Source organism: Equus caballus, chromosome 18, assembly GCF_041296265.1.
Source record: "Equus caballus isolate H_3958 breed thoroughbred chromosome 18, TB-T2T, whole genome shotgun sequence".
In the NCBI taxonomy this organism is placed as follows: Eukaryota; Metazoa; Chordata; class Mammalia; order Perissodactyla; family Equidae; genus Equus; species Equus caballus.
The window spans coordinates 19955096-19982785 of record NC_091701.1 but is presented as its reverse complement, the minus strand read 5'-3'; the positions used below and the strand labels follow the sequence as shown (position 1 = coordinate 19982785).

At 35.3% G+C, this 27690-nt stretch overlaps 1 protein-coding gene across 10 annotated transcripts in view; it reads left to right on the top strand.

Annotated features, from left to right (window-relative positions):
- The window catches only part of ZRANB3 (zinc finger RANBP2-type containing 3), a 216270-nt gene that overhangs the window by 136374 nt on the left and 52206 nt on the right, over positions 1-27690 (top strand). For 9 of the 10 annotated variants that reach the window (XR_011428187.1, XR_011428186.1, XM_070240766.1 and 6 more), the window contains 2 exons: positions 9873-10044; positions 11160-11276. Coding sequence is in view for 8 of the 10 variants with exons in the window: in XM_070240766.1 (XP_070096867.1) it covers positions 9873-10044; positions 11160-11276 (289 nt within the window). In the remaining 2 variants the exon portion in view is untranslated. The remainder of the gene's footprint in view (positions 1-9872; positions 10045-11159; positions 11277-27690) is intronic. The other variant, XM_070240771.1, reaches the window with a different exon arrangement.

Below are 27690 nucleotides of genomic sequence, written 5' to 3'. Positions count from 1 at the left end.
TTATAAAAGATTATGTAAAATCGTTGAAAACTCAGTGTTAGAACAAACAGAATATTTAATGGTTGAGAGATTTAGAGACTTCACCTGAAAAAAACACATGGAGGCCAAATAAGCACTTGAAAAGATGCTCAACATCATTAGTTATTAGAGAAATGCTAATTAAGAGCACAATGAGATACCAGTACACATGCATCAGAATAGGGAAAATTTTTACAAACTCACAGTACCGAATGGTGGCAACAATGCTGAACAATTGGAACTTGCATACATTGCTGGTGGGAATTCAAAAAAGTATAGGAACTTTGGAAAACAGTATGCCTATTTCTTATAAAGTTAAACATACACTTAACATGCAACCCAGCAAACCCACTTTGGGTATTTAGTCAAGATAAATGAAAACATATGTTCACTCAAAAATCTGTATGCAAATGTTTATAGCAGCTTTGTTTATAGTCACCTAAAACTTGAAACATTCCAGATGTCCTTCAACTGGCAAATGCACAAATTGTGATGTATTCATATAGTGAAATATATTACTCATCAATAAAAAGGAATGCACTACTAACACAACCAGTAACAGAGATGAATTTTAAATGCATTATGCTAAGTGAAAGAAATCAGATTTAAAAGGCTACGTACTTTATGATTCTATTTGCATACTATTCTGGAATGTGCAAAACTATAGGGGCAGAAAACAGATCAGTATTTCCCAAGAACTGGGGGTGGGAGAAAGGGGTTGCTACAAAGGGGCACACGAGAACTTGAGAAAAAAATCAGAGGGTAATTTCCAGAGTCCAAAGTTAACTCTGTGTGTGTGTGTGTGTATGTGAGTGTATGTTCATGAACACAGATAAGCATGTGTGTTCTTGGTCATAAACTTCCTGTTGCATCATCATAAGCTAATATTCAGTGCCTATTGAGAAATGCCTCTTTTTAATTATATCTGATCAAAAAGGAAGATAAAAGAAGTTTGTGTTTATTCTTGTTTATGAAAGAAGAAATGAAATTTTACTTACTTTGCAAATCTGAATGAGAAAATCGTTATATTAATTCCAAAAGAAGTTATCAAGGTTCATGTTTTATAACTTCTTTAGAAATATTTGAAGTTTTGTTGTTGTTGTTATTAATTTTCGGTTGTTAGGAATTAAGTTTCCTTTATGTATAATTTCACCCTAAATCATACTGCTGCTGCTTTGTCCTTAAAAATTTTTCTTTTTCTCTTATTCATTTATATCTTTCCTCTTTCATCTATATACCTCACCTCTTTGCTACTGCACTTGCAAACTTGTATAATTTTCTTTCCTTGCCATAAAACTAATGAATCTTCAATTTCAGAATCCCTCATTTATATAGGCACATTTCAAGGCTCTGAGAGGGGCTTTGGCAGTTTTCACAGGGTATTGTGTCTCTGTCAAATTTATAGATGTAGGCTATTTGATAGATTGAAAGCTCTATTTTCAGTCCAACTTTGTCCCCCATGTATATATATTCAAATATATATATAATATATAAAATATATTTTATATATAATATATATTACTTTTTGTATTGTGTGGTGGTGTTGGAGTGTCAGCATTTTTAGGATAAGGCTAAGAGGAAACTGTATGGGGGGTACATTTAGTTTGAGTTTAGTGGGCTATATTTATGTAGTTCTCAGTAATTTCCATGTGTAGTTAAGTTATTGCTAGCCAACCCGATGTAGGAATGGCTTCCAGGAATACTCATATGGTATCTGTATCTCCAACCCACTCTATTCTCTTGATTTCCAAACCGGTACAACTAGTGTTATGCTAGGTGTCTATATGCCATCAGCACATAAAAGTCAAGGTATTCAAAACTGTACTTCATCCCTGAAAACTGCCCTTCATCCAGTAGATTCAATCTTGGTTGTTTAAGATTCATTCTTATAAGTTAAACTCTAGAAGTCAACCTAACTGCTGCCTATGCCTTACTGTTGGTATCCAGTCAGTTGTCACATCCTGTGGACTCTACTGCTTTAGCCTTTCTTGAATCTGTACCCAACGCTCCCTCACAACTACAGGCTCAGTTGGCATCCTCTTTATCTTTAGCCTGAATCACATTAACACAGTTTTTGTCTGCCAATGGAAGGTAATTTATTTCTGAAAACACCATTGTAAGGCTAATTCTCACTATCAAAAATATAGTTACCAGCTTCCTCAACCTGATAATGGCATTTTCAAAAAACCCACAGCTAACACTATACTTAATGGTCAGAAACTAAATGCTTTCCCCTAAGATCAGGATAAGACAATGATATTTGCTCTTGCTACTTCCATTCAACATTGTACTGGAAGTTCTAATTGCCAGAGCAATTAGGCAGGAAAACCAAATAAATTGCATCCAGATTGGAAAGGAAGAAGTTAAATTATCTCTATGCACAGATGACTTGATCTTACATATAGAAAATCCTAAGGAATCCACTAAAAACCTATTAGAACTAATAAATGAGTTCAGCAAGCTTGCAGGGTATAAAATCAATATACAAATATTAATTTTATTTCTGTACACTTGCAATGAACAATCTGAAAATGAAATTAAGAAAACAGTTCCATTTATAATAGCATCAAAAAGAATAAAATTCTTAGAAATAAATTTTTAAAGACATGTCAAACTTATGCTCTGTAAATTACAAAACATTTTTGAAAGAAATTTAAGATCTAAATTAATGTAAAAACATCCTGTGTTCATTGATGAGAAAGACTTAACACTGTTAAGATGGCAACACTCCTCAAACTTATCTATAGATTTGATAGTCTGTCAGTATCTTAGCTGACTTTTGTACAAATTGATAAGCTGATTCTAAAATTCATATTGAATTGCAAGGGGCACTGAATAGGCCAAACAACCTTGAAAAAGAATAATAGAATAGGAGGCTAGATTATAATGGCAATCAAGACAGTGTAGTATTGGTACAAGGATAAATATCTAGGTCAATGGAATAGAATTGTTAGTCTAGAACTAAACTCAGACATCTGCAGTTACTGATTTTTAACAAGACAACTAAAATCATTGAATGGGGAAAAGAACAGTGTTTTGAATAAATGGTGCTAGGACAACTGGATAGCCACAGGCAAAAGAATGAAGTTGGACTCTTAACTTACACCATATACAAAAATTAACTCAAAATGAATCAAAGACCTAAATATAAAAGCAAAAACTAGGAAACTCTTAGAAGAAAACACAGGGGTAAATTCATTCCTTGGAATTGGGAAGGGATTCTTAGATGTGACATCAAAAGCATGAGCAACAACAGAACAACTAGGCAAATTGTACTTCATCAAAATTAATAACTTTTATACTTCAAATAATACAATCAAGAAAATTAAAAGACAACTAACAGAATGGGAGAAAATATTTGTAAATCATATATTTGATAAGGGACTTGTATCTAGTATATATAAAGAACTTATATAATTTAATAATAAAAAGACAAACCAAATTAAAAAATGAGCAAAGGATTTGAATAGACATTTCTCCAACAAAGATTTACACATGGCTAACAAGCACATGAAAAAATGTTTGACATCATCGGTCATTAGGGAAATGCAAATCGAAACCTCAATGATACCATTTCACACCTACTAGATTGGCTAGAATCAAAAAATCAGGTAACAACAAGTAATGGTGAGGACATGGAGATATTAGAACCCTTGAGCCTTGCTTATGGGAATATAAACTTGTCCAGCTGCTTTGGAAAACAGTCTGGCACTTTCTCAATTGATAAAACATAGAATTACCATGTAACTCAGCTGTTCAACTCCTAGTATATACCCAGGATAAGTGAAAATAAATGTCCACATAAGAACTTGTACATGAATGTTTATAGCAGAATTATCCATAAAAGCCAAAAGTTGGAAATAACCAAAATGTCTATCAAGGGATAAATGGATAAACAAAATGTGGTATATCCATGCAATGGAATATTATTTGGCCTTAAAAAGAATGATGTACTGCTATATGCTACAACATGGATGAACCTTGAAAACTATACTAAATGAAAGAGGCAAGTCACAAAAGACTATAGACTATATGATTCCATGTATATGAAAGTTCAGAATAGGGAAATCTCTAGAGACAGAAAATAGATTAGTGATTGCTTAGGGCTGGGGAGGCAGGATGGCAGTTAAGGGAGTGATAGCTAAAGAATATAGGGTTCCTTCTTCAGATAATGAAAACATTCTAAAATTTACTGTGGTGATGGTTGCACATATCTGTGAATATACTAGAAACCTTTGTATTGTACATTGTAAGTGGGTGGATTGTATGGTATTATGAATTATATCTCAGTAAAGCTGTTTAAAAAAATAATAGGATATTCCAAAAAGTATATATAATTACTATCAAATTTAATGGGAAAAGACAGGTGGCATCTCTTCCAGCCCTCCTTCCCCCTCTCATTTCCCCTTTGCACCCTAAAGTTCAGACTGAGAGTTCAGCAGTATGTGGTGCTGCAAACGCTCTTTAGAGTCAGTGAATCTCCAGTGGTCTGAATCTAGCTGAAAGAGAAGAGGGGTGGGAGAAAGGATTTCTCTAAACCATGGCTCATATCAGGCATAAGGCTTGTAACCAACTAGTGGTAAAGCACCCAGGAGGCAACTAGCTACAAAAGCTGTCTCAGCAGTGCACCCTCTCCTGGATCGGTGAAGAAACCTCATTGTTACAGGCCTGGTACTGGTACTGTGGCCTCTGAAATTAGATGGCTCCAACTTCAAAAGACACCTATGCTTCTGGAGCACAGCTATTGGTGCTTTGCAGGAAGCAAGTGAGGCCTGTGTAATGGGCCTATTTGAAGACACCTGTGTGCTGTCTGTGCCCACATGGAGCAATTGTGCCAAAAGATCTCCACCTAGCTTTCTGTACACCTGCAGAATATGTCACATAGGTAGAGAGTGTGCTTAAGAATCCGTTTAATGGCAAAAGTTTCATTCTCAAAAAAACCCTAAAAGAACTTAATAGATATATAGAGAACTTAATATATATAGATAGATATATAAATATCTATCTATCTATCCATCTGTAAAACAACAGGTTACACATTCTTCTCAAGTGCACATGGAACATTTTCAAGGATAAACCATGTGCTGGGAAACAAAGCAAGCCTCAATAAATTTAGGAGGATTGAAATAATATCAAGCTGCTTTTCCAACCATAATGCTGTGAAACTAGAAATAAATTACAAGAAAAAAAGTGAGAAAGGGGCAAAGATGTGGATTAAACAGCATGCTCCTGAACAACCAATGGATCATTGAAGAAATCAAGGAGAAGTCAAATATTATCTGGAGGCAAATGAAAGTGAAAACATACCATACCAACTCATTTGGGTTGCAGCAAAAGCGATCCTAAGAGGGGAATTCATTGCAATACAGGCTCACCTCAACAAACAAGAAAAATCTCAAATAAGCAATCTCAAACTACACCTAACAGAATTAGAAAAAGAACAAACAAAGCCCAAAGTCAGCAGAAGGAGAGAAATAATAAAAAGAGCAGAAATAAATGAAATCAAAATTTAAAAAACCAGAGAAGGGATCAATGAAACAAAGAGCTTGTTCTTTGAGAAAATAAGCAAAATTGGCAAACTCTTAGCCAGGCTCACTAAGAAAAAAAGAGAGAGAACTCAAACAAGTAAAATTAGAAATGAAAGAGGAGAAATTACAACAGATACCACAGAAATACCAAAGATTGTAAGAGAATACTATGAAAAACTATATGCCAACAAATTGGATAACCTAGAAGAAATGGATAAATTCTTAGACTCTTACAACCTCCCAAAATGAAATCAAGAAGAAATAGAGAATCTGAATAGACCAATCACACGTAAAGAGATTGAAAGTCTAGGACCAGATGGCTTCTCTGGAGAATTTTACCAAACATTCAAAGAAGATTTAATACCTATCCTTCTCAAACTATCCCAGAAAATTGAGGAAGATGGAACACTTCCTAACACATTCTACAAGGCCTACATCACCCTGATACCGAAGCCAGACAAGGACAACACAAAGAAGGAAAATTACAGGCCAATATCACTGATGAACATAGATGCAAAAACCCTCAACAAAATATTGGCAAATCGAATACAGCAATACATTGAAAAGATCATACACCATGATCAAGTGGGATTTATACCAGGGACAAGGATTGTTCAGCATCCACAAGTCAATCAATGTGATACACCACATTAGTAAAATGAGGACCAAAAACCACACGATGATCTCAATGGACACAGAGAAAGCATTCGACAAGATCCAACATCCATTTATGATAAAAATGCTTAATAAAACGGGTATAGAAGGAAAGTGCCTCAACATAATAAGGGCCATATATGACAAACCCACAGCCAACATCATACTCAATGGGGAAAAACTGAAAGCCATCCCTCTGACAACAGGAACAAGAATGCCCACTCTCACCACTCTTCTTCAGCATACTACTGGAGGTTTTGGCCAGAGCAATTAGGCAAGAAAAAGAAATAAAAGGAATCCAAATAGGCAATGAAGTGAAACTCTTGCTGTTTGCAGATGACATGATTTTATATATAGACAAGCCTAAAAAATCCATCAGAAAGCTACTAGAAATAATCAACAATTACAGCAAAGTTGCAGGGTACAAAATCAATTTACATAAATCAGTTGCATTTCTATACTCTAACAACAAACTAACAGAGGTGAACTCAAGAACACAACTCCATCGACAATTGCAACAAAAACAATAAAATATCTTGGAATAACTTTAACCAAGGAAGTGGAAGACATATACCATGAAAACTACAAGACTTTCCTGAAAGAAATTGATGATGACATAAAGAGATGGAAGGACATTCCATGCACATGGATTAGAAGAATAAACATATTTAAAACATCCATACTACCTAAAGCAATCTACAGATTCAATGCAATCTCAATCAGAATCCCAATGATATTCCTCACAGAAATAGAACATTTGGGGCAACCAAAGACCCTGAATTTCTAAAGCAATCCTGAGAAAAAAGAACAAAGCTGGAGGCATCACAATCCCTGACTTCAAAATATACTACAAAGCTACAGTAACCAAAACAGCATGGTACTGGTACAGAAACAGGCACACAGATCAATGGAACAGAATTGAAAGCCCAGAAATAAAACCACACATCTACAGACAGCTAATCTTCAACAATGGAGCTGAGAATATACAATGGAGAAAGGAAAGTCTCTTCAGCAAATGGTATTGGGAAAACTGGACAGCCACATGTAAAAGAATGAAAGTAGACCGTTCTCTTATGCCATTCACAAAAATGAACTCAAAATGGATCAAATACTTGAAAATAAGACCTGAAACCTAAGACTTCTAGGAGAAAATACAGGCAGTACACTCTTTGACATCAGTCTTAAAAGGATCTCTTTGGACACCATGTGTTCTTGGACAAGGGAAACAATAGAAAGAATAAACAAGTGGGACTTTATCAGACTAAAGAGCTTCTACAAGGCAAGGGGAAACAGAATTGAAACAAAAAGACAACCCACCAACTGGAAAAAAAAATTTGCAAATCATATATCCAACAAAGGGTTAATCTCCGTAATAGATAAAGAACTCACACAACTCAACAACAAAAAATCAAACAACCCTATCAAAAAATGTGCAGGGGATATGAACAGACATTTCTCCAAAGGAGATATGGATGGCCAATAAACACATGAAAAGATATTCAACATCACTGATCATCAGGGAAATGTAAATCAAAACTACACTGAGATATCACCTGACACCCGTTAGAATGGCTATAATAACCAAGACAAAAAATAACAAATGTTGGAGAAGTTGTGGAGAAAAAGGAACCCTCAGGCACCGCTGGTGGGAATGCAAACTGGTGCAGCCACTATGGAAAACAGTATGGAGATTTCTCAAAAAATTAAAAATAGAAATACCATATGACCCAGGCACCCTATTACTGGGTATTTAGCCAAAGAACTTGAAATCAGCAACTCAAAGAGACTATGTACCCCTATGTTCGTTGCAGCACTATTCACCATAGCCAAGACATGGAAGCAACCTAAGTGCCCATTGACTGATGACTAGATAAAGAAGATATGGTGTGTGTGTGTGTGTATACACACACACACACACACAGTGGAATACTACTCAGCCATAAAAAATGACAAAATCATCCCATTCACAACATAGATGGATCTTGAGGGTATTATGTTAAGCGAAATAAGCCAGATAGAGAAAGACAAACACTGTATGATTTCACTCATATGTGGAAGATAAACATGTGGACAAAGAGGTTACTGGTTACTAGGGAGGAGGGGGGTGGAGGGTGCACAGAAAGGGTGAGGGGGCACCCCTATAATATGACTGACAAATAATAATATACAACTGAAATTTCACAAGGTTGTAAACTATCATAACCTCAACTTAAAAAAAAGAAAAAAATTCTAAAAGACCCAGCATCTTCTTGCCATTACTGGTAGTTCTGAAAATTAGATTTTTTTTTTTTTTTTTTACCATGAGGTCAAAATGTATGATTGTAAATGGAAGAATAGGTCACAGAATCAGATATTGGCAAGTATTTTTCCATTTTTGTTAGTGTATGAATTTTTAATATAAATACGGGGACATAAAGCATTAAAGAAAGTAAAAATATTTCAATGAACAAGTTTCTGTAATTCAATTTATGACAATTATAATTAAACCTATTAATTTTTTTTACAATGCCAGCACTTAGTTTTTTTAAACAACTGAATGATGTCCATCATTTTGTCATGTAGTATTTCCATCCATTCACTATCCTTTTCTAATCACTTCTACATGCAAGTACATGTTTTTAATGTTGTCTGTGCTATTCCTGTATGTTTCCTATCAAAATACATTAAACTAAAAAAAGTTAGTGTTACCAAGTTCTATGCTTCTTAAATTGACACCTATTTGTGCTAAAATACCACCAAAATCTCATTAAAATGGAGAGTTATTTAATTATTAATATTAGTAATCATAATACAACATAACAGGAATTCCTCTGTTATTTAATAACAGCTATTTTCAATAGTATGGGCCCTTAGAAGATGATTGGGAATTTTGTGGGAATGGTCTTTGGGTTGTCACAATACTAGGGGGATGTTATTAGGCCAGCTGTCCTGATACGTACATTCAAATAGATGTACTAGATTTCCACCATTTACTTAACGCCTGCCCACAGTGCTTGGTACTGGCAACTCCCAGTCTGCTCAGAGATCGAGAGGATAGGTTCCCTTGTGCAAGCATTTTAAGTTGTAGCTTCCTTTCTTTTGCCAAGTCAGCCACCACCTCTCTGTCTGCATTGTGTCTTCTGAATATTTGTTGAAATTGCTTATTTCCTGATGTTTTTTCTTTCGTTCTCTCCTTCGTAGTGGGTTTCTGTCTTTTTTTTTTTTTTAATTTTCTTTGTTGTCAATCTAGTGGTTTCAAAGGAAGAAGAGATCACCAAGTGATCAATCTGCTTTGCTTAACAGATCAATGAGGGTGTGGAAAATGTTTTAAGTGGTTTTGGTTGTTGTATAGACTGGCTGGTGTATTGGCAGTTAGTGCTTAGTTAGGGCTGGTTGTGCCCTTTGTGAGCCCACCCAGAATGCCAGTGGTATTCAGATTATCAGTTCATCCCAGCCTTGCATTAACTTAGCGTAAACAGTATATTTAGACACTAACATTTTCTATTGCTAAGGTAATGTATAATCTTATTCATTACTGCTTGTCAAGCTGAGCTTTTTGAAACTAATTGCATTTAGAAATAACAGTAAAAACAGTGTCATGGCTTCTTACCATTAAAAGGAAGAACACACTGGATAAACAGTTTCTTACTCTAGCATTCAGCTTTGCTACATGCTTTTTCTTCACATTAACAGATACTTTGGTAAAAGGCGTCAGTGGGATTGTAGAGGGGCATCAAACCTTAATGAACTTCATCAGCTATTAAGTGACATAATGATTAGAAGATTAAAGACTGAAGTCTTAACCCAGCTGCCCCCTAAAATCAGACAGCGTATTCCATTTGATCTTCCAGCAGCAGCAGCCAAGGTGAGAACCCTTCTTTGATTGAAAGACTTATTTAAATCATTTTAAATTATTCTATGAAAGATTCCACATATTTCATATTTCACAGAAGGAAAAGTCCGCTTTCTTAAAATAGGTTTAATTAATAGAGCATATGAATTGACTTTGTATCATTTCAAGAAGAGAGAAGAATTTAACTTTAGTCATCAAATAATGTGAAAAGATTCAGTATCCTGGTGATTAAAAAAATATTTCTGCTGAATATAGAAAGAAAGTACTTCAATTGCAACAAAGTTTTAGTACTAAAAATTCTAAGTATTTGTAGCGTGTGAAACTCAATATTTAGCAAGGGAAGTTGTATTTCTTGCTCTAGGATTTTTTTTTAAGTATGGCTAGCTGTATTCTACGCTAACTTGGGTGCAGCCCTGTTCTTGAAATCTTAAAATTCTATGATCGTGTTGTAAGGTGTGAAGTTCAACATATCAGAAAGCCAAATTATATTTTACCTAATCTTTATCTACATTTACTTTTGGGAAGTGCAATCCTTATGTATTCTCTGAAATTTCTTCAAATCTGGACATGACTTTGACAACAAAGACTAGTAAGCAGTTTGTAAACATTGAGCAACATGCTGTTGATAAAATAAGAATGATCTTATTTGCTGTATCCATTATTTTAGCATTAGAAAAAAAATAAAACAGAGGCAGTATATGATTTTTATTTAACTAGTATTCCCCAAGTCTTTATACTTATCTAAATAAAATTATATGTTTTATTTAAAACACTTGCTACCATGTACATTTTCACTACCATGCTTTCTTATATATTTAAATTTTTCTTTTTACTTTACAGAATGTTTCTCCTTAAGAGGAAGCTGCAATATTTGATTTATGGTGTTACCAAAGGGCTTGGTTTTCACCCACAGTTTGTCGTTGGTTTCATTCATTATTGTGAACATGTGACTGACCTTACTCCGTGTTGATGTTTTTAAATGAACACATTAGCATCTTTGGGAATTTTATTTTCTTTTTATATCTTTCTATATAAAAAAGAAAATAAGTAGGACGTGATTCATTATTGCATTAATTGTTCTGTTCTATATGCTGTATTTCTAAACATCGTTATATTCTCCCCCATAGGAATTGAATAGCAGCTTTGAAGAGTGGGAAAAATTACTGAGAGCTCCAAATTCAGGTGCCACTGAGACTGTCATGGGATTGATTACTCGCATCTTTAAACAGACTGCTATTGCCAAGGTACTCATTGCTGGGCCAATATGTGTTTGTCTTGATACAAATTATTTAATGTATTTTAATGTTTTACTTAAGCAGCTTATTTGCATACTACAACATGTTTTTGCCGTTTAACTTTTAATTCTTTATTATGGAAAAATTCAGACATATTTAAAGTAAACAATAGTATAGTGAACACCATTATACCTGTCCATACATTGATCCTTTCCAATATATGGATACACTTTGTGAGGGAGTATAATATGCATTACACTTTCTCATTTAAAGGACATACATAGGTTTATCTTTGTTATCAGCTTTTCCCATGTTTTCACTACATGATCTTTTTTTATTTGTCAATCATTTTTAATTGGTAATATGTTTTTAATTCCCTACAGAGATAGATGTGCTCATGCTTGTCTAAAAGTACAAATTAGAGAGTGTTAGAGCTGTTAAATCTCAGTGTGACTATCAAGTAGACTCGTCCCGCATTGTTCTTGTTGTTGTTGCTTCTACCAGCATGGTAGAACTTATACATACTAATGAGTGTCATCCTTTTCCAATTCTGAGATTTTATATAACGTAATTTTTTAAAGTGAGATTTATGGAGGTAAAATTTACATACAGTGAAATTTGTCCTTTTAAAATGTATCATTTGATGAGGCTTGACAATATATAGAGTCAGGTAGTCATCACTACAATCAAGATAAAGAATATTTTTACCACCCCAAAAAGTTCCCTTTGCAGTCATTTCCCTCACATCCACCCTCTAGACCTTGGCAGTCACAGATCTGCTTTTTATCACTACAGTTTTACATTTTACAGAATGTCACAAAAATGAAATCATAGAGTGTGTACCCTTGTGTCTGGCTTCTTTCACTTAGCATAAAGCTTTTGTGATTAATCCAGGTTTTTGCATATGTCTTTAGTTTCTTCATTTTTGTTGCTGAATAATGTTCCAACGTATGGACATGTAACAATTTTTTTATTCATTCACCAGTTAATGGCCATTTGGGGTATTTTCAGTTTGTGTCATTATGAATAAAACTGTTATAATTATTCATTTAGGTCTTTGGTTGGACATATTTTCATTTCCCTTGAGTAAATAACTGGGAATGGGGACTGTTGGGGTTATATGGAAACATAGGTTTAACTTTATAAAAAACTGCCAAATTCTTTTTCTAAGTGCTATACCATTTTGCATTCCTACTAACAATGTATAAAAGTCTAGTTGTTCCACATCTTTGTCAGCACTTGGTATTGTCAGTCTTTTTTAATTTAAGCTATTCTTATGGGTATGTAGTGGTATCTCGTTATTTTAACTTGCCTTTTCCTAATGTCTAATGATATCCAGCATATTTCTATGTGCTTTTTAGTGATTCATTTTCTTTTGTAAATTATCTGTTCATATCAAGCACATTTATATTAGGTTATAATAGCTCTTTATATATTTTGAAAACAAGTCTCTAACATGTATGTCTTTCCCAAATATTTCTCCAAGTCCATGGATTCCATTTTTTTTTTTGTTAACATTGCCTTTCCTAGAACAGAAGTTTTTAATTTTGAAACAGTCCAGTTTATCATTTTTTCTTTTATATTTTGTGCTTTTTGAGTCTTAATTAATTTTTGCTTAATCCAAGTTCACAAAGATCATTCTCCTAAGTTTTCTTGTAAAAGTGCTTTATCTTTAGGTCATATATGTAGGTCTATGAGCTATTTCAAGTTAATTTTTTTATGTGGTGCAAAATGAGGGTGGAGATTCAGTTTGGTTTTTTGTTCTGTTTTGGGTTTTGTTGGTTTTCTTCTGGATATGGATTTTCAGTTGTTCCAGGGCTCTTTATTGGAAAGACGTTTCTCTCATTGAATTACCTTGGCACCTTCATAAAATATCAATTGGTTATATGTGTGGATCTGTCTCTGAACTCTATTCTGTTTCGTTGATCTATACATCTACCCTTACAGAATGCTGCAGTGTCTTGATTACTGTACATTTACAGTAAGTCTTGAAATCACATAGTGTTCACCCCCGCTTTATTTTCCTTCAGAGTTGTTTTTGTCTGTTGTAGATCTTTTGCTTTTTCTTCTGAATTTTAGAATTACCTTGTTAAGTATGTACAATTTTTCTTGGAATTGCTTTGAATCTATAGGTTAATTTGGGAGAACCGACCTCTTAATAGTATTAAGTCTTCTGATCCATGAAAAGAGTCTCTCTCTCCTTTAATTTAGATCTTCTTTAATTTCTCCCAGCAATGTTTTCTGGTTTTCTTGAATACATTTTATTAGATTTATTTCTAGTTATTTCATGTCTTTTTATGCTCCTGTAAATAGGATTTTTTAAAATTTAAATTTCCACTTTTTCATTGCTATATATAGAATTATTATTGATTTTCATATGTCAACCTTTTATCCTATGACCTTGCTGGACTCGCTTTTTAGTTTCTGTGGCTTTTTGTAAATTCTTTGGGATTTTCTACATAGAGCATCATTTTGTCCACACATAAAGACACTTTTATTTCTTCCCTGTAATCTGTATGTCTTTTATTTATTTTTTCTGCCTATCACATTGAAAGAATACGAGTACAATTTTGAATAGAAGTGATAAATTTGAACAGCCTTACCTTGTTGCCAGTCTTAGGGGGAAAGCATTCAACCTTTCACTGTTAATTACGATATTATCTCTAAGTTTTTTCTTATATGCTCTTTCTTAGGTTGGGAAAATTTCCTTTTTTTCCCTAATTTGTTGAGAGGAGGGATGACATATGAAAATTTTTTCCTTTGGCAGAGCAGGGTTAGGAAGAGGGTAGGTACTATAAAAGTAGCTAAGAAGAAAACGGCCAAAATTTTAAGAAAATTATTAAGGCTGAGCATGGGCTATCGTGAGAGTTCAAAATAACAGTGGGTCCTGACACAGGGAGTCCACATGCACTCACAGGTTTATTATCATTGGCCTCTACCAGGTGCTGACTAGGCCAGCAGAGAACACTCCCATTAGTGGAGCACAAGCACAGTACCCTGCCTACTTTCAAGACCCTTTTCTCATGCTAAGCAAAAGCCTTTTGCTAAGGTGGGCAAGAAACCCCTCCCCCCAGGCCCCAAAGCCCAGGCCAGGATTACCTGCTTCTGGGAGCTAGATAGAAACAAAAGCTGTCTACCTCTGGGAGTTGGGCAGGAAACTGTTGAAATCAGGACTTTGCACTGATCTGTTACTGCTGGAGGAGGGGCAGGAACTGCCCTCCTCCCCAGGACTACCCACAGACATAGTTTGGTTGCCACAGGAATAGAGGCAGAAACTCCAAGAAAGTCCCACCCCTAAAGCTCAGCTGGAGCAAAGGACGTGCCTTATACTGAGTTGCTACCAGAAGACCCAAGAGGTCCCCTGCTCCCTACCATGAACTTAACACTGAGATACCATTAAGATCAATCTACCACTGGAGAAGAGAGCACCCCTCTATAGTGCAAGCATGCAGGGATGGCTGGAAGCTGAGAGTGCATGTGGAACACTTAGAAAGACCCTTGGCACACACATTCACAAGGTAGAAGCATCCCATTGCTGGGAGATGTTTTTGGTGCACTGAAGGTAAATGTAACACAAGAGAACCTAAACACAACTCAATACTGACTAGATTGTCTCAATCCTCACCTTGACAGAAAAAGAAGCATGCCCATTTCCAGGTGTAATTATCATCAGTCTATTCTGTTCTACACATAATTTCTAGCATTAAATAGAAATTATGAAATTTTTAAAAAAGCAATTAAAAAACAAATCTGTTGTCAGAAGATAAAACAATCAATGAAGCCACATGGAGAAATGACCCAGATTGTAAAAATATTAGACAGGGACTTTTAGGAAGTTATGAATAATATGTTAAATGATCTATTAGAAAAGATAAACAGCATACATGAAAAGATGGGGAATTTCTGAAGAAATATGGAAACTATAAAGACAGTAAAATGAAAATGCTAGAAACATAGTATCTTCTTTCAATCAGCTTATAAGCCAATAGTGGAGATAAAATGTAATCATAAAAAGTCTAAATATCCTGGATATTTATCCTAGAGAAATGAAAGCTTAGGCTTACATAAACACCTTTACAGGAATTTATTTGTAATAGCCAAAAACTTGGAAACAGCCCAAATGTCCTTCAAACAAATTGTAGTACATCCATACAATGGAATACTCACTTAAAAGGAATGAACTATTGATAAGTGTAACAAATTGAATGAATCTGAAAAACATTATATTGAGTGAAAGAAGCCAGTATCAAAAGTTTACAAACATTATGACACCGTTTTTATAACATTTTCAAAATGATAGAATTATAGTGATAGAAAATATTATTATACCAGTGTCATTTTCCTGGTGTTGATATTGTACTATGGTTATATAAGAAATTACCATTAGGGATTAAGGGTACATGGGAATTCTCTATATTATCTTTGTAACCTCTGATATGTCTAAAATTATTTCAAAATAAAAAGTTTTAAAATGTATATATAGTGGCTATAATAAAGTAATCTAATGACAGAAGAAATTCTAAGTTAATCCAAAAGAAGGTAGAAAAGGAACATAGAACAACTGAGTCAAATAGAAAATAACTAATAAGATGGTAGATTTAAATCCAATTATATCAATAAGTATATTAAGTGTAAATGATCAAAGTTCACCAATTAAAAGACAGGAATTGTCAGATTGCATAAATTATATGATATCCAAAGAAGTTCTCTATAAGTATGGATGCTAAAGGTTAAAAATAAATGGGGGAGGGGCTGGCCCTATGGCCCAGTGGTTAAGTTCATGCACTCTGCTTTGGCAGCCCAGGGTTTCACCGGTTCAGATCCTGGGTGTGGACATGCCACTGCTCATCAGACCATGTTGAGGAGGCGTCCCCACATAGCACAACCAGAGGCACTCAACTAGAATATACAACTATGTACTGGGGGACTTTGGGGAGAAGAAGAAGGAAAAAATAAAAATATATATATATATATAAAAAAGAAGATTGGCAACAGTTGTTAGCTCAAGTGCCAATATTTAAAAATAAATAAATAAATGGGTGAAAAAAAATATATCATGCAAACAATAACCAAAAGAAAGCTGAAGTGGATATATTAATATCAGATGATGTAGACTTCAAAACAACATTACCAGGGTTAAAGAGGACATTTACATGATGAAAAAGGAGTCAATTCATTAATTACACATAGCAGTCCTAAATACATGTATATCTAATTGCCAAAACATTTTTTAGAAAACAGAAGAGGAACAAATGCCTCCCAAATAATTTTATGAAGCCAAGATTACCCTGATTCCAAGACCAGACAGACACTTCAGAAGAAAACTACAGGTCCATATTCTTCATGATGTGAAAATCCTTAACAAAATAATAGCAAATCAAATCCACTAATATGTAAAAATATATTTATACCAACAATACATGGTTTGTTTAACACTGGATTAATTAATCACTGTAATTCACCACATTTACAATGTAAAAATGGAGAACTATATGATTATTCCAGTGAAAGCATTTGACAGAATTCCACATCCATTCATGATAAAGCCTCTCAGCAAACTAGGAATAGAGAGGGACTTCCTCATCCCATGAAAGGCATTTATGAAAAACTTACAATTAATGCCATACTTAATGCTTAAAGACTGAATGCTGTTCCATTGAGATCAGGAAGAAGACAAAAGACTGCTCCCCCCACCTTTATTCAACACTGTCTGTTTCAATATTGTTCTTGTAACTGTGTAATAAGGCTAGAAAAAGAAATAAAAGTTATGCAGATTGAAAAAGAATAAGGAAAATTGTCTATATTCACAGACAATATGATTGTCTACATAGAAAATCCAAGAACTCTTCAAACTACCAGAACTGATGAGTGAATTTATCAAGATCGCAGGACTCACGTTCAATATACAAAAATTATTTGTAGTTCTGTGTACTAGCAATGAAATATTGGAAATTGAAACTTTAAAAATACAATTTATAATAGGATCAATAAAAATGACCTACTTTGGGGGGCCGGTCCTGTGGCCAAGTGGTTGGGTTCAAGAGCTCCACTTCGGCAGCCCAGGGTCTCGCCAGTTCAAATCCTGGGCGCAGACATGGTACCGCTCATCAGGCCATGCTGAGGCAGCATCCCACATGCCACAACTGGAGGGACCCACAACTAAAAATACACAGCTATGTACCAGGGGGCTTGGGGAGGAAAAGGAAAAATAAAATCTTAAAAAAAAAAAATGAACTACTTTGGGATAAATTCAACAAGATATATGCACTGAAACTACCAAACATTGTGTAGAGAATGTAAAACAAACTTAAATAAGTGATGAGATAGATCATGTTCATGAATCAGAAGATTCAATATTGTTAAGATGCCAGTTCTCTGTAAATTAATTTATATATTCAGTATAATGCTAATCAAAATCTCTGTAGTCTTTTTTGTAGAAATTGACAAAGTGAAGGTAAAATTTATGAGACAACACAAAAGACTTACTATGGACAAAATAATTGTGAATGAAGTTGGAAGACTCTCATTACATGATATAAATATTTAACTATAAAGTTACAGTAATAAGACTTTGTGGTATTGGCATAAGGATAGATATTTCAATTAAAGAACCAGAAAAGAGGGTCCAGAAACAGATCTTCATATAGATTGTCAATTGGTCTTAGGAAAGGGGACAAGATAACTCAATGGAGAAATGTTAGTCTTTTCAACAAATGGTACTAGGACACTTGGATATCCATAAGGAAAAAAAAAATTAGCCTTGACCGTTATTTCACACCATACATAAAAAGTAACTTGATATGGGTCATAGACTTAAATATAAAAGCTAATTTATAAAACTTTTGGTAGCATACATACATAAAGATATTCCCAACCTTTGGATAGGAGCTTTTTTTAGATAGGATATGAAAAGCACATACATTAAAGGACAAAAAATGGGACTCAAAACTTTAAAATTTAGGCTGTTGTCTAAAAAATGTATGGTGTACAAAAGACACTGTTATGGAAATGAAATGCAAAATACAAATTGGAAGAAAATATTTGCAATACCTTCCCCCTGCTCCATTTTCCCATATCGTAATTTTTAGTTTGATCATAATTTTTGGTTTGATGAGTTTTCATTGTTTACAGTATAATGACTCTGTTAAACATTTCACAGTTGAGCTATAATTACGTTTATTTTCTTTGACAATTGTTGTTTTTCCTAGAGTTAATAGCTATCTTGCTTTTTGTTTGTTTGCTTGCTTGCTTGGCTTTCTTTGTACTTAATACTGAGTACAGAATGAAAAGAATATACATGAGAACATTTAGATAATTTCCTTTGGTAAGAAACCCTAGTTGGACATCAGAAGTGTCAATAGTCAATAGGAAGTTGGCGTCTAATTCCTAGGATTCTTGAAGGAAAAGAAAGGAGATGAAAAGTTAGTTGTCCCCAGCTTGGAACATGTTCCCAAAGATTAATGGCAAGAGAAGACCAATCCTTGCCACCCCAATTCCCTAGTTTTTAGTCATTTTTCATTCCCTCCCTATTAGAACCTGTGTCCTCAACCACCTACGTAAATTGGAACTATATATTTCTATTCTTGGGCTGCAGCCAGAAATAATTAGTTCATGGCATTGCAGAATTGGAGTTGTTAATACATTTTCCCAGAAACATTATTGATATTCAGTATTTAGAGTCTACAATGACTGTAAATAATACACTTTACCTACATTATAGGTATAGGTAACATTATATATTTGGGAGAGGTAGCTAGTTATCAACTACATTTAATATTGTGCTATGAGGGACCGGCCCAGTGGTGTAGTGGTTAAGTTTGTGTGCTCTGCCCCAGTGGCCCAGGTTTGCTGGTTGAGATCCCAAGTGCTCGCCTACACACTACACTGCTCATTAAGCCATGCTGTGGCAGCATCCCCATACAAAATAGAGGAAGATTTGCACTGATGTTACCTCAGCAACCATCTTCCTCAAGTAGAAAGAGGAAGATTGGCAACAGATGTTAGCTCAGGGCCAATCTTCCTCACCAAATATATATATATATAGTTTCTATGAGAAAATGTGTTTCAAAGTTCTCCCAAACCAGCTTGTAAAAGACCTTTTGAAATACCTCAGATTATAAATTGGATGCTATGTTGTGTGCATACTCATGTGGAAGCTTCCTTTCTTTGACTAAGTGTGTTCCTGAGTAATTCAACAGATATTTCTTGAGTGCCTACTACGTGGCAAGGATCATGCTTGGTGCTAGGGAGGTATGGTGAACAACATACAGTGTCTGCCTCTCAAGGAACTTTCAGTCAATTTGGGAAGACAGTGAAATAAATGTTCGACTACAGTAGAGTATATTTAGTATTTAAAAAACAGGATGTTGTGGAAGCACGTGAAAGAATACACCTGGCCCAGTCTTGGAGGTTTAGGAATGGTGTCTCAAGGAAGGAACAAGTAAGATTTAGCCAACCAAAATGAAATGGGAAGTGGATGGGGTGGATGCTTTATGTTTCAGACAGATGAATTGTGCAAACTCACAAAGATTAACCAGAAGTGGCATATTTAGGGAATCAAAAGTAGGTCATCATGGATAAAGCATAGAATGTCAGGGAGGAATTCTGAAAGAGACTAGGCTGGGCATCACAGAGAGTGGTAACCATACCATGAAGGTCACAGTTCATAGTTTGTAGTTTATCCTGAGGTTTCTGAGCGGTTAGGTAGAGTGGGATAGAGTAAAATGATCAGATTTGTGCTTTAGAAAAATAACTCTAGCTATGTGGAGAATGCATTGGGAGGAACGAGCCTGTAGGCAGAAAGTCCAGTTGGGATGCCACAGTGGTAGTCCAGGCTAGCAGTGGATGATCTGAACCAAGGCCGTAGCTGTACCGTGTCTTACCTGGAAAGAAAGGAATAATTCAAGAAATATTGAAGATGGGAAATCAATAGACATTGGTGATTGTAGAATCTAGGTTTCTTGCTTGGCCTACTTGGTTGATGTTTGTTTCATTCATTGATACTGGGAAAAACAGGAGATATGTTTTGTGCACAGTCCCTCATTAAACATGATCGGTGCCAAACTCCACCGGGCACAAAGCTGTTAGATAATAGAAGATTTCTTTGTACTCTGCAGCATCATACTGAAATACTTTGCCTTTTATTGAGTCATTTGAACAATTCTGTTGAGGAATTTAAAGATAATTAAAACTAATGATAATTTATCTAAATTTTGAAAATCTTGATTAGAGTAAGAAGAAAAATGTAAAGAAAATAATGTTTTCAAGTAAATGTGTTTGTATGAGTATACACTTACTTATAGCATATGCTGTTTTAGGGGCATATGCTTAATTATTGCCTAAAGTAAAATGAACTGTTCATTATTTGTAGTATTTAATTTTTTAAAGGCTATAACTCCATAATAAATAAATTAAAGTATAAAGTGTAAAATCTTGTTCTTGTCAGCTCTTCTGAGGAAGCGAATACTTCCCGAAGCATCCATTTTTATGACTATTTTAACACTTCATTAATTGTGGTTAGAGAGCTAGAAAGGACCTGTGGGGGTCATCTATTCTCTTCCTCTGCTCTAAGCAGAGTTATGTCTGAAGGCTTCTAGACAAATAGGTCTCCATCTATCCTAGTTTTATGGATTTCCAGGATAGGTTCTTTCTCTGCTCTAATCTTTTCTTTTTCTTGTATTCTACAGTGTCTTCTAGGCAGACGGGAAAACAGTGCTAGTGCTTCAAATTAGGTCGTGTCAGCAAATTAGGTCATACTGATATGATAACTTTGAATATCTGCAGTGCGATGCTATACAGTTATGGCACTGATGTGTGCCATCCGTGTGCTGTACAGACGTTTATGCTAGTCTGCCTTTTGAGATTAAGTGTTTGCACTTCTCAGGAAGATAGAGGCTGTGTGAGTTATGTGTGTTTGTTATTATCTCCTTAGTTTTGTTTTTATATTATTAAGATCTGTTTTTCAGATATTTCTTAATGATATGAAATTTAATAATGATAATGATAAGCAGTAAATAATAATGATTGTAAACAACAAAGGAAATGAACATAAAATAATCAGTGTTACTGGTAAAAAGTCAATTAGTGGAGGATCTCAGATAATTGGAATTACTTTTCTTCTTCTAAATCATTTTTATTGCTTTGTAATATTTGTCCAGAATACAATGGATGAAAATGAACAGATTCTTTAGATTTAGGATCAGCATAATATTCTCCTAAGGAAAAAACATATAAGTGGTATGTGTGATTTAGCCAACTCTCAGTTATTTTCTGGTACATTGCAACAATGTCTCATTTCTAGAGAAAACCATGTTAAGAGAAATGCCAGTTATTTTCCTATGAAAATGATAACTTAAACTATCCTGTCACTTTGGAGATGACAGCATTCCTTCGTGCCTTAAAAACTTTCCAGAAGGCAAATTGCTTTAAGCACGTTTCCATTATGCGCAAAGCACACTTCCTCTTTGCTGTGTTGCCTCAGCAGCTTGTCCCAGCTAGAATCCTCCTTGCAATACGCAGTGAGGCAAGATGCCTGGCGCACAGAGACTGGGACGTTGTGAGACTGAAGAGTGCCTCTTCCCGTGCCAGTTCTTTTGTTTAGGACAGGGTCTCTGCTTCTGAATGGGGCACTGTCTGCTTTCTGCTCACTAGTAAGGAGATGGTTGGTAATAATAAGGTACAAATAAAACAATAATGTTACCATTTTAGAGGAGGAAAGAGAGAGTATGTTAGCTACATGGCCATGTGGAATGGAGGTAGGCATTATTAAAGATGGGAAATATCTACTTGAGAGGGAAGAGTGGTATAAGATTTTTCAGGTGGCAGGAATGGTTAAGTTTGGAACCACATGTGGAGGGATTTGCCTTAGAGAAGAGAAGAAATACTTCTTGTCAGAAAAGGAAAGGAAGTGAGGATGAGTAAAAACAAAGAAAGGTAACATCATTCTCAAATGATGAATTCTGTTTTCTCTGGTCAGTGGGAAGTTTGAGAGCCAAGAGGCATAGATTCTGATTTCAAAGAAAATGGTAAAGGTTGAAGTTGTTTTTGCAATTTACTGGAGAAATATAGTAATAATAAGAGCTAACACTTTTACAGCATTTACCATGTGCCAAGCACTATTCCAAGCATATTTTACACACTAACTCATTTAATTGCCCACCACTCTATGAGGTGTGGGTACCTTTTATCCTCTCTTATAGATGGAGAAGCTAAAGCACAAATTTAAGTGACTTGCTCAGACTCTCAGATTGTAAGTGATGGTGGGAGGATTTGAACCCAGACAGTCTGGCTCCATAGTATATGCACTTAGCCATCATTCCACCAGGATAGCTGAAAAAATTTAATATTTGTTAGTAACCATGGGTTTAAAGTGGTGTCTGTTTCCCTGTTGGTGATTTTTCAGCATCTTTGTACAGACATGGAGAAGATACAGAACTTAAAAGTCTGTATGTTGTATGTGCTATAATTTTTAACTCCCAAATAAGATTCATTCATACTTACCCTTAGTAGTTCAAAGTTGTTTACCTTATTGATATGATGGATGGATGGAATTCAGAAAGAAATCGAGAATGTTTTTGAAAATTGAATTCAATTTTAAAAGAATTAAATTAGCTGTTTTGCTCAATGACTTTTCCGGTCAAAATTCCATGAAAAAAAGTTTTTAAGTTCATAATACTATTGGCTTTACTTTCTAACTTTATCTAAATTTGAGTAAACCCGATGGAGTATGTCATTCATGGGAATGTTCGCTCTTATCCATCCTTGCTTAATAGATGATAGATAGACAGACAGACAGACAGATAGATAGATTAGATAGAACAATTGTTTTATTATATCTTGTTCTAAAAAGTTTAATGGAAAGGTTTAGGATCCCAAGTTCTTTTGTAAAATTGTGTTGGTTAAGGTATTAAATTGGGGTTGCTCTCTTCTTAATGGTATTGTAACACCCTTCTGCTTCTCAGTGTGAAATGGGCTGCTTGTGGAACTTGATCAGTGTCAAAAGATTAGCTGTATTAGAAGTGTTAGATTTATATTTACAGATGCTTCCATAAACATGCCTAGAGATAAGAAAATCACACTTCCAATAGTTCATCCAAACCATGTTTGGAAGTGAAACTGTTGTTTTCTAGGGGAAGATTTTGGCACAGGGCTCTGTGAAAATGTCCAAAACACTGACATCATAGTATGGAACTACCATTCTTCCCCTGAAGGCTGTCTTCTACCAGCTTTGACAATATTTTCTACCAGATTTAAAAGTATTTTTTTAGGTTGATGAAATGATGTCTAAATCAAGACCAGTGGGCGACAGGGAGGGGATAGTGGAAGACAAATCCTAATCTTTCTTTTGTGGTGGTCTGCAGGGCAGGGCAGGGGATGAATCAGCAATACATATTCTCTTTTACTTTGGTACTTTCCTTTCTTCATTTAAGATAATTTTAAAGGCTAAAACGTAAATCAACTATCACAAAGAAATAATAAGAAACAATATAAGGTGAACTACATAAATGAATAACAGCAAGAGAGGCAGAGAGGATATCAACTGATGAATGGACGATAAAATGTGGTATATCCATACAATGGAATGTTATTTGACAATAAAAAAGAAACTGATATTACATTTCTGAAATTCTGAAATTACATTTCCGATACATTCTATGTCATGGATTGAGTATATTTTGCTAATATTGTGTGATTCCATTTACACGACATGTCCAAAATAGTCCGATCCATACAGATGGAAAGTAGATTAGTGTTTGCCTAGAGCTGGGGTGATACAGGGACCTGGAGAGCGGGGGGTGATTGCTGGGAGGTGAAGGGTTTCTTTGAGGGTAATGAAAATATTCTAAAATTGATGGTGATGATGGAGGCACAACTCTGTGAATATACTAAAAACCAGTGAATTGTTCACTTTTAATGGGTGAATTTTATGGTGTGTGAATTGTATTTCAATAAAGCTGTTTGTTGTTTTTTGGTTTTTTTAAATGCAGACAGAAAAGTTCTCTGTCATTCTGCTTTGTCTGCCCTAGTTTACCACTTGCCCTCAGCAGCTTCCATAGTAGCCGCAAGATGACGGGTGCAGCTCCTGATATCAAGTGCGGGCCATAATGTCCGAAGCAAGGAAGAGCTTTCCTAAGAGTCCCTTTGTCCGTGAGGATCTTTCTGAAGCCAGCAGCAGACTTCCCATGTTTCTTATTAGTCAGAAACACTTGCAGTGGGAGTGGACGTGCTAGGCTTGCTTAGACCCGTCACAATTCACCTATCGCTGATTAAGAAGGGCTTGAAGAGCTTTCCGTAAAGCATGTGACCACCAGATAGCTAAACAAAACTACCCTTTGGTCTGGGGCCTGAGGACTCCAGAACTGAAGGAGAAGCCTCTTTTGTGCTTGTACTCCCTTAGCTAGAAGTTGTAGGTGTTAAAGAAAAAATTATTCTGACACTTGTTAAAACGGTAAAGACTTTATTCAAGATCACTGCGGTAGGAGTCAACTCTATGGCAATTGAGAGAGATTGCTCGACTCTGAATACAACAAGGACAGGTGGGGATTTATAGCCAAGGAGCGGGATGAGGGGGTTGGTGGATGGAACATTACTAAGAGGAGACATCAGGAGTGGAGGGATTCTTGCTAAACTGACCTAGCAGGATTCTTGCTGGAGGGAGGCTGAGGACTTAGACATCGTAAGTCAGGGATGAGGAGCTTGGTTAGATATCAACAGGTGATCAGGTATCAAGGGTAGGAGATTCTCAATAAACTGACTTAGCAGAACTCTCGGCAACACTGGGCGATGCAGACCTGGCAAGGACAGGCCAGATTTGGAAGGCCGAGGTCAAGGCCTAGTCAAAAAGGCGGCTCAGAGAAGCCTAACTGAAGTTTGCTCAAGGAGAGAGTCTTTGTCATTGCTCAGGTTTCATATTTTTTTCATTCTTTCTTTCTCCCTTTTATTATTTGATTAAAGGCTGAGAATTTAAAATCAGGTAACTTTCATCAGGTCTTTAATGCAGTGTAGACTTTTCTTTAACTTCTTTCACTTCAAAAAGTTTGATGTGCACCTACTCGCTGAAAAAAAAACTGAGAAACAAATCTTACATGTTCTCTTCTTTTCTGCATTTCTTTAAACTAGACGTATAGTATAGTAATGTACAGTCTTCGTTAATTATTTAAACTAGAGCTTTGACTAACAGACACTAACAGACCAATTTCAGTAAAATAAAATAGAATTATGAACATGTGTATTTTCTGCAACTTCTTCAAAACTGGAACCAGGATAACCAAAATGCTGATCACTATCAGGACCTGCCATTCCACATAATGTGCACTTATGATAGTTTGAAAGCAAATTCCTGCTCAAATAACTTAAAATATGACAATGCCGTGGCAGTTTTAATTATAATAAAATCAGAATAGTTAAAATGCATGTATAGTACATTTTATTTATTTATTTTATTTATTTTATTTTTTTTATTTTATTTTTTTTTTTTGACGAAGATTAGCCCTGAGCTAACTACTGTCAATCCTCCTCTTTTTGCTGAGGAAGACTGGCCCTGAGCTAACATCCATGCCCGTCTTCCTCTACTTTCTATGTGGAACGCCTACCACAGCATGGCTTTTACTAAGCAGTGCCACGTCCGCACCCGGGTCCGAACCGGCAAACCCCGAGCCGGCCCCAATATAGGCCGTTTTAAAATGCAAACCTATGCAATCCCCAACTTAGGAACCTAAGAATCCTAAAGTTCATTTGTTAACATAGATATTTTGGTTCTCCAAACGCATTTTCCCAGTATCACAATGATGGTTAAGTTACTAGGTTAGTCCCAAGAGACTATTAAGCCGGTTGTATCGTTGAACTTTATAGTATTAATAGTAACCATAAGCCTTCCTGAACCAGTGTTTGGAAGGAGTAGGGAGCAGGGGGCTGGAGTTTTGGCATCAGCAGTTTCTGGTTGTAACGAGGAAAGAGGGATGCCAGTGGAGGGGACTCTGGTGGAAACAGCTTGCTTGTGAAGAGGTGGGGAAGGCATCGGAGACTAGGGGTGCCGTGATTGTACAGTTTGTAAATTCGCAATGGATGGTAAATGAATGTACCTTAAAAATGTTCCAACTTGACATGTACTTTTTGAAAGGCTTATCACCGTAAATATAGCTCTTTAGGCAAACATGCAGTTTATTAAAGTGGTTCTGTTACCATGGAAACATATCCAGAATTTATAGCTCCTTATTTTGAGAGGGCTTCATTCCACTTTCTGAGGCACTAAAATCCAAGGCTAAAGTTCTTAACAGCCTCCAGTCTCATTGTATGATGAATTTCTATTATTTAGGAAATTTAGACATATAAAATGTGGCTTGCAGAATTAGTCTTGTGATTTTGTAGTCATATGCATGAATTTTAAGTAGGTATTTTTCAGTTTTGAAATGCCCATTTTAATTTTTTTTATTACCAAAGCTACATATGATCATAGCTTAATGAGGAGAAACAGCCATTTCAAAATATAACAGCCCCCTAAACTTATTCCCTAGAGGCAACCATTTCCTATTCTCTTAGTCAATTTTTTTAGTGTTTTCTTCAAATCTGTCAGCGTGTTTATCTTGCTTCTTTGTTTGTATTAGTACTTGCTTTGTAATTTTAGCTGTTATAAATTGGCTTCCCAAAATGGAAGATAAAATTTTAGCTCTTTCATCCCTCTGCCCCACCTTCTCACCTAGACCTTTCCCCAATTCCCATACTTCCAACAGAGTGATGGGTAGGTAGACAGGTAGGTAGGTGGATGGGTGGATGGATGGATGGATGGATGGATGGATAGACAGATGGAGAGAGAGAAAGAGAGAGAGAGAGTTATAGTTTTACTAATTTTATAGCAATTTATGCTAATTTTGGCTTGATCAATATTCACCATGTATATTATTAGACAATGTTTATACTATTTACAGTTGAATCATACAATATACTATGGATGTATTTTCTTTCTTCTACAACTCATTTTCACTAATTCATCCTTAAGCTTTTCCACTAGTTGTTTAATCTCCTCATGATATCTTTAAACATTAGCATTGTAGTAATTTTATCTTCTTAAACAAATTTCACCTATTGCCATTGATCAGCTCTAGTCCATGCTGTTGCTCTTTTGGTCTACTGCAGAGCTCTCATCCTGGGGATTTTCTTTATTTCTCTCTTGTGCTGAATTACCTCTTTCCTTGATATTATTTTCTTTATTTGTTTACTCCCTTGTTTTGCTGGACCAGTAGCCTCCCAAGAAAGAGTACAATGAAGGTAAATTATTTCAATCCCTGCATATTTGAAATGTCTTTATTCTACTTTTATACCTGATTTTTAATTTGACTGGACATAAATTTTTAGTTAGAAATCATTTTCTCTCAATTTTTAGTATTGATGTTGAGATATCCAATGCAATTCAAAATTTTTATTCTAT